The sequence below is a fragment of the Dipteris shenzhenensis genome, chromosome 18, assembly GCF_047967505.1.
Source record: "Dipteris shenzhenensis isolate YYH24624 ecotype China chromosome 18, Dip_SZ_1.0, whole genome shotgun sequence".
In the NCBI taxonomy this organism is placed as follows: Eukaryota; Viridiplantae; Streptophyta; class Polypodiopsida; order Gleicheniales; family Dipteridaceae; genus Dipteris; species Dipteris shenzhenensis.
In genome coordinates, this window is record NC_141613.1 from 27,452,635 (window position 1) to 27,464,269 (window position 11,635).

General features: G+C 38.6%; 1 protein-coding gene across 1 annotated transcript; it reads left to right on the forward strand.

The window, feature by feature from the left end:
* The first annotated feature begins 6,849 nt into the window (after window positions 1–6,849).
* Window positions 6,850–8,721, forward strand: LOC147891036 (peroxidase A2-like). Its single transcript, XM_087390029.1, has 4 exons — window positions 6,850–7,220; window positions 7,448–7,636; window positions 7,719–7,884; window positions 8,130–8,721. Exons 1-4 carry the CDS (start codon window positions 6,987–6,989, stop codon window positions 8,543–8,545), a joined length of 1,005 nt encoding a protein of 334 aa, XP_087246155.1. The 5' UTR covers window positions 6,850–6,986; the 3' UTR covers window positions 8,546–8,721.
* The last annotated feature ends 2,914 nt before the right edge of the window (window positions 8,722–11,635 follow it).

Consider the following 11,635-nt stretch of genomic DNA (forward strand, 5'->3'; position numbering starts at 1 on the left):
TTGTGTGATTGCATTGGCTTGTAGCTAGCATCTTAAATGCTAGGCTCTACAGTGATGGGTGTAGGAACCCTCTCTTCTCCTCTCTTCTCTTATTTCCTCTCCTTTCCCTTTTTTCCTCTTTTCCTCCATCTTTCCCTCCTCTTTCCCCTCCTCTTCCTCCCCTCTCTTTTCCTCTCTTTCCCTCCCCTCTCTTATTTCCTCTTCTTCCTCCCCTCTCTTTTCCTCTCTTTTGCATATGCTTATGCTTATATGCTTTCCTCCCCTCTCTTTTGCCTCTCTTTTTCTCTCTTTTCCCTCTCTTTTCTGTATCTTTTCCTTCCCCTTTGGATGTGCACACTTTCCGAGCAAAAACCTACGAGCAGAAAAGTCCGAGAGATAATTTTTGACACCAACTATGCTTGCATATTTCTCAAAGGAATATACAATTTTTTCTTTATTTCTCATTTATGGAAGCATATACTTACTTATTTTTCATTATAATCCTCCTTTTAGAGAACATCATCTATATATGAACAAATAGTGAACACTTTAGAAACTCCTATAAATACCTCCCTACCATACTCTACTTTGAGGATTATGGCAATTAAATCAATTTAAAAGAGTTTCCCTAATCTTTAGCAATCCCATATTTGAAGCTCTCATATAACAATGTATACCATATTCCTTGGATGAGTAGGAAAAAGATATTGGAAACCTCATACTTGAGGCCATTATAATCGAACATAAATTAATCTCTAATACATTATCAAATATGGGAAGGCAAGGAATGGATTTTCAAAATATTCCCCATTCTCCAAACCTAAGTACTTTTAAGGAAATGTGGTCTCTACTGAACTCCTTCCTACCATAATATGAATTAGGAAGAAGTTGTAACTCTCATATACATCTTGAAATTTTCACTTTTTCTCTTTTATCACTATAAAAAGTATAATTTTAACCCTATATTTGCATAGATCATGAAATTTTGAACATTTTTCCTTTTTACAACTCCTCAATCTGAGATAAGGAGCAAAAGTTATGACCCCTTCTGCATAGGCTCTCCAAGGGTATTCGGTCGGCGGAATAGGGTTGGGGCAAGCTCTTCAAACCATATTCCTATGGAAAAATACACTTAGAGGGTCTATTAAAAAAGTATTATATTATTTTCTTAGGTCGTCCTGAGGAACTATAAAGAGGATATTTGCTCAAAATTTCATGATCCAACCAATGGTGAAAGCAAAAGAAAGGATTTTTGAAAGTGATAAAATAAGTCACCACTTGGATATTATATATGTATATTATATAAAGGTATATTTATATCTATATCTATTTATCAGTATTTCATATTTACTTACATATTCCTTGAAATAATTTGCATTTTTTTGCTCCCCAAAATTGACTTGAGCCTATATATTTTGACCCCTCCTACCTTTTGTTCACTCGTCGCTCAAGGGTTTTTGCTCGGAAAAACCCTTGACCCCTCCTACCTTTTGTTCGCTCGTCGCTCAAGGGTTTTTGCTCGGAAAATGGAAACCCCCCCCTTTCTCCTCTCTTTTCCTTCGACTCTTTCATCCTCTCTTCCTCACTTTCATCCTCTTTTCCTCACTTTCATCCTCTTTTCATAAGCATATGCATTTGCATATGCTTATGCTTATATGCTTATGCATGAACATGCTCATATGCTCATATGCTCATACATAAGCATAATCGTATGCTTTCTCTCTTTTCCTCCCCTTCCCCTCTCTTTTTCCCTCTCTTTTTTCTTCTCTCTTCCTCTCTTTCATCCTCTTTTCTCTCTTTTCATAAGCATATGCATTTGCATATGCTTATGTGTGAACATATGCTCATATGGTCATATGCGCATACATAAGCATAATCATATGCTTTCTCTCTTTTCCTCTCTTTCCCCTCTCTTTTTTCCTCTCTTTTACGCTTTCCCCCTCTCTCTTTTCTTCTCTCTTCCTCTCTTTCATCCTCTTCCTTCTCTTCTTTTCCCCTCTCTTATTTCCTCTCTTCTCCTTCTCTCTTTCCTTCTATCTTTTCTCCTCTCTTTCCCTCTCTTTTCTCCTCTCTTTTCCTCTCTTTTATCCTCTCTTTTCCTCTCTTCCACTCTCTTTCATTCTCTATTTTTCCCTCTCTTTTTTCGTCTCTTTTTCTCTCTCTTTCCTTCTCTCTTATTTCCTCTTCTTCCCCTCTCTTCTCCTCTCTCTCTTTTCCTCCCCCTTTCCCCCCACTTTCCCTCCCTCTTCCTCCCCTTTCTTTTCCTCTCTTCCTCTCATTCATCCTCTTCCTTCTCTTCTTTTCCCCTCTCTTATTTGCTCTCTTTTACTTCTCTCTTTCCTTCTATCTTTTCTCCTCTCTCCTTCTCTTTTCTTCTCTCTTTTTCTCTGTTTTCCCCTCTCTTTTCCTCTCTTCCCCTCTCTTTCATTCTCTCTTTTTCCCTCTCTTTTCCCCTCTCTTTTCCTCTCTTTTCTCCTCTCTTTTCCTCTCTTTTCTCCTCTCTTTTCCTCTCTTCCTCTCTTTTTCATTCTCTCTTTTTTCCTCTCTTTTCTCCTCTCTTTTCCTCTCTTTTTCTCTCTTTTCCTCTCTTTCCTTCTCTCTTTTCCACCCACGTGAAGCTACAACAGCCTAACATTGAGCAAGCATATACAAACTTGTGTCACTCTAGTTCAAAGAATGATCAAGTCTATAAACGATTGCTCAATGCCAGGCTATCTTTTCCTCTCTTACCTTTTCCTCTTTTTTCTTTTGCTCCTTAGCCGTATTTGGTTCTTTTTTTTCAAATAGATTCTAAATGGAACTCCCACACCCTCACCCACGGCTATCTTCCCAAAACCCCAACCTGGTTCCCCACGTTGGAGTGATTCGGGACATCCAAACTCTTCTATCACATGTAGCAGAGAAGATTGCACACCATACAAGCTAGGTGAAGTATAATGTCGAAGTGTACACGTGTGCTTGGGTGGGGTCCTAACCGAAGGTACGTGGAGCAGCAGTGACTGAGACAAGCATGAAACAACCTACGGGATCTCCTAAATTTTGGAGAGACCACCATGCAGACTGATGGACCTACAAAGATGAAACTATAAAGGACATAATGGGTTGTGTAGAGGTCTTCATGGATTGCAAGTACGTAATCCATGAAGAGTATGAATGACATCATATTAGAAGAAGTGAAAGATGAGGTCTCGAGTGTCTTGCCTAGCGATGAGGAGGAGGAGGCAGGTTGTGATTGGGTCCACAGCAATCTATGATTGGTCGCCTTCCCACAAACGAAGAGACGAGACATGCATTCCACATAGGAGCAAAGCCATGGTTTATTGAGATGGAGACATAGGGAGTGGCAGTCGCTTGGGTTGAGGTGGCTGCGTGCTCGATATAAGTCTACTCCTACTTGTAATCTCACTTTTTAGATTGTTTTATTCTTTAATTTCCAATCTAATTTCCAATTAATATGGTTTCACTTTTAGGGTGCAAACACAAACATCCCATCAACGGAGATGAGCGGTGATGATGAGGATGCAAGTCTCAAGGGATTTGGCTGAGATGGCTTCAATGAGGGCAGGGATCAAGTGGAGGTCACGAGGTCTAAGGATCAGGCCAGGGTGACCACAATGACGATGACGATGACTCTGATGATTCGGATGAGCAGTAGTAGTAGTAGTACTACTACTAGTATGCATGATGCATTCTATATCTCTCATATTGCCTCCAAAATGACTCCAAAAGTAGTAAGGTATCTCTCACATAAGGACATTAAAAATTCCTCTATAAAAAAATATAATTACATTATGGGATTTATTAATTTTGAGAAAATTTATAGAGGGAGGGAAATGATAAAAATAGGTAACATAGAGATTTAGAAAAGAAGCCTTGAACGCACATGATATAAACTTATTACACTAATTCGTGACCCCCCTGAGAATAAAGCACGCACATTAGATGCAAATTTTCTTTCCTCAAATTTTCAAGGACCATTGCAGCTCATTGAAGATAGCTATAGAGTTTTTTTGTTTTCATTCTTGACTTAAATTGGTTTTGAGTTACCATTATTTGGTGAGGCAAGATAGTATTGGCTATTTTTCATAGACTTCACCCTCACTTCACCAAATTCTAGACAAATGAAAAGATTCTTTTGTCCTTCATTAGCAACGTGACATGTGCATACAATATATGAATTAAATTCCATCAAGTCATTTTGAAAAACGTCATGAATTATTTATATTATCTTTATGGGTTGTCATTTTTTATATTCATTAGAGCCAAAGCTAGTGTTTTCAGATAGACTCATTTGTTTTGGTGGACTTGATTGAAGATGACAACTTTAACATGAATCACATTTCTTGATTCACTTGCTTTCAAAGTTGTGGTTGTTATTTTGGTTGAGACTAGATGCCTCTTCCCTTTTTTGCTATATGGTGGGGCAGAGAATGCTTTTGTAAATATCTCTTGAGATAATATAACACATCCTCTTTTTTCTTGAAAAAACAAGGGGAAACATTTTTGGTTGCAATGAAATATTTTATAATATCAAATTAATGTGTGGCTTTTAGTGTACCTAAATCTTTAATTTGTTGCACATATGCTTACATTCATATCTTTCAAACAATTAAATAATATAAACAAGATGGTATGTATGATGGTATAATTGATAGTATTATTTTTTGTTATACTATCATATATACCATCTTGTGTACTAGCAAATCGATACTATGATGGGTATATCGATTTTGTGTATCTATAATCTCCATGTTCTACCATATTCATGAGCACTTGAAAAAGACTACCTCTCCCAAAATTAAGACTAAAAAGCACCAATATTAGGCTCTCCTTTTGTTGTGACTCTTTCTTTTTCCATTATCTGGGATATTTAATTGTAAAAATCAATCACTTTTAAATCCATAATTGATTGTCATCTTCCCAAGGTTTTCTCATAGAAAATTCAAAATATCTAGTGCAACTAGGAGGATGTCATCTCGAAAATCATGAATTTAATTATGACCCCAATAAAACCACCCCTCTTTACCTATGAACTAATAGATTTTTTCCAAAATATGAATTAAAAAAACCCTTCTATTATTGTAATCTTGTTTATTTATTTTTTTAATTTGACTTAAAATACCCCTCCTTTTGAATGCACGTGGGACACTGAAGAAGATCGCCTTGTCTCGAGAGGTTCACTATATGATAATCCTCTGTATCATGTGCATTCAAGGCCTAATTTAAAAGTCTATTATCTGTGAATTTTTCATGAATAAAACACATCCTTTTTTTATTCAATCTGTGAATACCCCCTTCACATCGAACCCTTCTGTCTTTAAAAATTTTGAGAAAGAAAGATTTTAAAAATCCCTTTTGTTAAACCCATGTGCTATGCTTACACGTTTGTGAGTGACCCCCCCGAGCACCTTGTTGTAAGGTTATTTAATTGATCTTTCTTTTGGACAAGCGGAAGATACAAAAGAATTGGGTAGGTTTGACACATTTCTATTTGATATGGTATGCCTATAATGAGGATAGTTAAAAGAAAATTTGAGAAGGTTTTAGTTATATTCAAGAGGGGGTAAATTGATGTGCTTTATCATGAGATTTGGAAAGGTTTGTGAAAAGTCCTTATTGCATGAGACAGATATGTAAAGTGAGCAAAGTGGTATGGATATTTTGGTGACATTTAAATAGTGACATGTCCACCATTTTGGACTCACATGATATATCTAGGAAATCATAGACAGTATTCCTCCTTATGAGAGGGATTGAAGCTCATATACATGATGTATATTAGGAGGGAAATGGACTAAAGGGAAAATAAGTAGAAGTGAGCTCTTGATTATCCCATGATGAGATTAAACCTAATTTAAATTCTGTGAGTTTGAGGGTTGAAACTCATGTAGATTATTTCTTGCTACCAGAGGGATTGAGATTCATGTACATGATGTATATTAGACGGAAAATAGAGTACAAAGGAACTCAATAGAAGTGAGTTGTTATTTATCCCATGATGAAATTAAATTCTATGAATTTGAGGGAGAAGAGAGACGAGAATTCAATAAAAGTACTGTAGTGACTCCGTAGGACAAGATCGAATGTGACAGGAATCGAATAGAAAGACACTAGTATACATTGGTGGGAGTGTTCAAAGAATATATTTTTGTATCAACAAATATTTAAAGCAATATATGACTATAATCCTTAAAACTCGAGGGGGTCACTATATATAAACCCTCTATATCACGTGCGTTCAAGGCCTATTTCTAAAATACCTTATCTGTAAATTTTTCATTAATAAAATGTACCTCTTTTCTATACAAATCTGTAAATTTTTTTCAGAATTATTTTAAATAGTCCCTTATGTATATTTATTTTTATAAATTTTAGAAATAAAAAATATCCTCTTGTTGAACTCACGTGATATAGTTACATATAATGAGTGACCCCCGGAGCCTTAAAATTTGTAGGTTTCTATTTTCAAATTTGAAGGTTAATTTTCAAAATTTGCCATTCCCCCTCGGTCTTTGTGAACTCTCATTGGCAGCACCCGCAAAAGGTGAATGTATGCAACCAAATACTCAAATAAAGCAAGATAAGAGCCGTGAAATTGACTTGTAGACACACCCCACATACGTGTTCACAAGCTCCTCCTCTGCTGCGTTATCGTTGCTGGGCCAGCCCGCCTCATGACGGTTCCCAACTTTTCGTGACGAGGACGGCGAAAAATCGTCTGCATTATTACTTCTGTCTCGCGAACTTTTTCAATCACGGAGCTTGTTGCATCAAGGATTTTGTAATAAAATGTTCTCCAAAAAGTAACTACAAATGTGATGTGTTGTCGTTACTGTTAACCAACGATAACGTAGCTTCTTTGAATCTCTCTTCAAACTGTAATTCTTCGGGTATTGAGGTAATCAGTAATGGGTAAGCATGTTCCAGCAGTCTACTCCCAAGTCCCGTAGCCTGCACAACCTGTACTCGTTGTGATTGCATTGCCTTCTCAGTCAAAAACAGCACTAATGGAACGCAGCGGCAGATCGAAGCCAGTAGCATTACTTTGGTTCCATGTTGTGACCTTGCTCTTTTCGTCTTTTACTAGCTACGCTCATGATCAGCTTTGCTCCGAGTTCTATGATACTTCCTGCCCAACGTTTGCCAGCATCGTCCAACAAGTTGTGCAGCAGGCCGTCGAACAGGACGCTAGGATGGCTGCCTCATTGCTGCGTCTGCATTTCCACGATTGCTTCGTCAATGTTAGTTGAAATTTTCCATCAATCTATATCGCCTCGACTTTCGATTCATGGTTCTTGTTTTGCTTTATGCTTTGGCTCTCGTTCAGACTCCGAACCGGATGTGTCCGTAACAGTTTCGTATAGAGGGATGGTGAAGGACGAGTTAGCTATGACTGCAGCTGCGAAAAAGAGGAGCATGGTGTTTTCCGCTGTGGTCTAATAGAAACGTTCCTATTTTTACATCGCAGGGTTGTGACGGATCCATACTGCTTGACGATACACCCACCACAATGGGGGAAAAGAATGTGATCCCCAACAGTACCCTACGAGGCTTTGATGTTGTGGACAATATCAAATCCGCTCTGGAGGATGTGTGCAAAGCAACCGTGTCGTGTGCTGACATCCTTGCGCTGGCAGCGAGCTTGTCTGTCAGTTTGGTAAGCAACAAGCATAAGTTTGTCCATATTCGGTGTGAGGTTGAAGGCCAAATATCGACCCTGCCTTGGTTGTGCACGATAGGTTGGTGGCCCTTCATGGACGGTGCTTCTAGGGAGAAGGGATAGCACCACTGTGAACTCTACTGCAGTGACCCAAGATCTTCCTTCTCCCGGGGCAGATACTAACACGAACATCGGCAAATTTACCAAAGTAGGGTTGACTGTGCAAGACCTGGCCGTTCTCTCAGGTTCTCTACGATGCATAGATTTCTATGAAGCGAAGACCTTCAATCTTGTGGTTTCCTCGAGCCATAATCGCCTAATAAAATCTTTGCTCGATATTTGATTTGTGGGGAGAGCTCGGCGAGAGAAGACTTCAAATTTTGTGAATTTGTTGAAGAAAGCAATATACTGTAGCAAGTAAACAATTCAAATGTTTTTGATCCCTCGGAGCGGCATCACCCATGAAATTTATGCTTCCTAAATTTTGCAGGAGCTCACACAGTGGGGCGTGCGCGCTGCACTGCGTTCAGCACCCGCTTATACAATTTCAGCGGCACGGGGTCTCCCGATCCTACCCTGAATCCCACCTACAGAACGTCGCTCCAAACCGCATGCCCACTGGGTGGTGATCCAAACAAACTGATTTCCTTTGACTTAACAACACCAGACACGTTCGACGACAATTACTACGTGAATCTACAGAACCAAGAAGGGCTACTACAATCGGATCAGGAGCTCTATTCCACCTCAGGCTCGATCACTGTGTCATATGTGAACATGTACAGCAGCAACCAGAGCAGTTTCTTCAGCGCCTTTGCAACATCAATGGTGAGGATGGGCAACATCAGTCCGCTGACAGGCTCTGAGGGAGATATACGTTTAAACTGCAGGAAGGTGAATGGCTAATTGCCCCTTCATCGTCTCCATTTACATGTAAAATTCCACTCGCATGTGATTGAAACTCAGCAAGGCCAATGGATCAGCCTACGTTGATTATGGATTCTAGTACGTAATGTATGACAACTGTGCTTTTCTTACTATAGCTAGAAGGACTAAATTCCGTTATTTCGTTACAAAATTACTCGCACTTGAACGTGACCACGAGGGTTATCTGAATTTCAGTAACCTTGGCATTGAGAAAATTTTGCCTTTGTAATCACATTTCATGTGATTATTATATTCGGAATTAATTGTGGCTTTTCAAACAACCAATGATTAAATTGAGAAAACTTTCTTGTTTCTGCAGTACGTGCATCACAGGGGATCATGACGATTGTGAGAATATTGCAACTGTGAAGACATGGGAGCGATTTCAAGTTTTTCCTCTACGTTTAGATGGAGTGACAAACAATGGAGAGATGAACGATGATCGAATGACTCTCCACAATTTGGGGAGAGTTTTGATGACGTCACTGACTGTCTAGAAGAGGGGGATAACTTTGCAGTTGTTACAGATTCTGGGGAGAACGATGAAGATGACCCATACTTTCTGTTGCAATGCACAAAACCTAAGTACAAGGTTGAGGAGACATTTAAGAATAATTGGGTAACAACCTATGAGAAGTGGGATGTAGTAATCGGAGCTTTTTGGTACAAAAAAACATCCAAGAGAGGTTGCAATTACGAACTGCTACATAAGAGTCCACAAACATGTGTGTACTCTCATCTAGTAAGATCTATTAAGTTCTAGATGCAACCTGTGCCACAACGAAAGAAGGGCAAGAGTGTCTTCAAATTGGATTTAGACACGCATGTCATTGAGCACATCTTGGGGTGTCTTGAAGCAAGCAATGGATAAGGACGACTGAGATAGTACTAAGAAAATGTATGTAGTCTCATTGCAAGGAAACAATATGTCCACTTGTCCTACAAAATGGAATTTGTATTTGAGACTGCTTCTTTTTAGTATATCCCAAAAAACCACCATGCTGGTTTTATTAAATTATTTTTGTAAATCTCAAACGGTAAATTCCATGCTTATTTTTAGTATATCCTAACAACCATTGTGTTGATTTCCCATAATGAATCCACACATCCTACAAATTCATTGATCTTGTAATAATAGAAGCAAACCACCATGCTAGTGGCTGTTAATATCCTAGTGCAAACCAACCACCACACGGGTAATAACTTATCCTACACTAATCCTGCACTACTACCGTGCTATCCTACACTACTACCATGCTATCCTAAAATTTGTTGCACAGTGCTATACTAAAACAATGCCCTTTAGAGTATTTATCATTTCGTTAATCGAGGTCACCTGGTAGAGCAATGAAGGAATTTGCCTGTCGAGACATCTTAGTCTTGCGTTGGTACATGTTGGCCATAGCTTGAACCTCTCCCACTATCATGCTTTGTAATTTGCCACATCATGTTTGGGAAAGGGAGGCCCCAAAATTGCAGTGAAAATTAAAACCCAACAAGATTCAACTAAGCTCACTAAGTATGTGGAGTTTGGTTTTATTCATGGGTAAGAAGAAGCTAAGAAGCCCACAAATTAGTGCACCACAAACTAGTTACATGAAGTAATATAAATTTCTTTGAAGAAGTCTGGAATAGAAAGAATTAGAACCACATTAAAATGTCAAGAAAGATGGCAATTATCTGCATGTCAATAGGCTTTACCTGAATCATCTTTGCTACAAATTGTAGAATGTTGGAAGTGCCCTGCCTCCCATGAAGATGTCTCCCTTGCTGTTCATATTCTCTAGTCAAATTTTGATTTTGGGTAGATCAATCCCGACCCTGAATGCCACCGCACTGGTTTCCCATAATGAATCCAAACGTCCTACAAATCCATCCATCTTGTAATAATAGAAGCAAACCACTGCGCTAGTGGCTGTTCATATCCTAGTGCAACCAACCACCATGCTAGCGATAACTTATCTTGCACTACTACCGTGCTATCCCTACACTACTGTCGTGCTATCCTAAAATGTGTTGCACAGTGCTAGTGCCCTTTAGACTGGTTATTGTTGACAGTCAGATTTCAACCACCGAGCTACTTAAAACATTTAAGTACTAACATGGAAGTAGGTCAATACAAGATCAGGTATTACAAGCAACATGAGAAAATGCACCACAAGTCCAAGAAATGTCCGCAAGATTTTTATTGTTTTAAAACACGATGGCATTTTTCTTTTTCAAGGAAATTCCAGACTCCCAACTATCTTATCAGCCTCTTGGCAGACCTCTTTACACACTTGAATTACACACTACTTGCTTGACTCTTTCAACTTATATGCCCATTGTCACTCCTCCTTTTGCTGGGGGTCCTCTTTAACCTAGTCTTTGCGCTCTATAGATCTTCATGCCTATCATGTCCTACCAAAAGAAACCTACATCATTAGCTTGACAAGTACCTTAAAGGAGCAAGAAAAAAAATATCCAGGGAAATTAATATTCACCCTCTTTGTTGACTCCAAGTAATACACCCACCACCGAAGTATGTCCTTCTTGCATCTATTTTCCTTCTTCTGCAGGTCTGTTTCTGCGAGGATTCCATCCAACATCATTTTTAGATAGAATAATAGTATTCCAAAGTTATTTGGATATGCCATATATTCGTTGTAGGTGGACCAGTGTACAGAGTTTGGATCAGTGTATAGAGTTTTCGGGCTAGATTTCGTAATGGGCTCTTAGTTATGTCTACACTACACTTAAATAGGGAGAGAGTTCATTCAGCCCAACCTTCTCAATCTTCAGTCTCATGTTAGTTTGGTAATAGAAATCTTTGAGTTCATTGAGCCCGACCTTCTCATTCTTCAATCTCATGTTAGTTGTCTACTTGAAATCTTTCATCTCACATTCATTTTCTAATCGAAATCTTTCATCTCACATTAGTTCACTAATCAAAATCTTTCAGTCTCACATTATTGATCTAATCAAGATCTTTTGTCTCACATTACTTGTCAAATCAAAATCTTTTGTCTCATTATTATCACCGTGCTGGCATGGATCAATGGACATTATCTTGTCACATAGCTAAGAAAA

Bases quoted from the DNA above. Each gene is read 5' to 3' on its own strand.
- LOC147891036 (XM_087390029.1), top strand. From the start codon at position 6,987: ATGGAACGCAGCGGCAGATCGAAGCCAGTAGCATTACTTTGGTTCCAT. The intron at 7,221-7,447 runs GTTAGTTGAAAT...TTTACATCGCAG, and splicing joins TCCACGATTGCTTCGTCAAT to GGTTGTGACGGATCCATACT. The intron at 7,885-8,129 runs GTTCTCTACGAT...TAAATTTTGCAG, and splicing joins AGACCTGGCCGTTCTCTCAG to GAGCTCACACAGTGGGGCGT.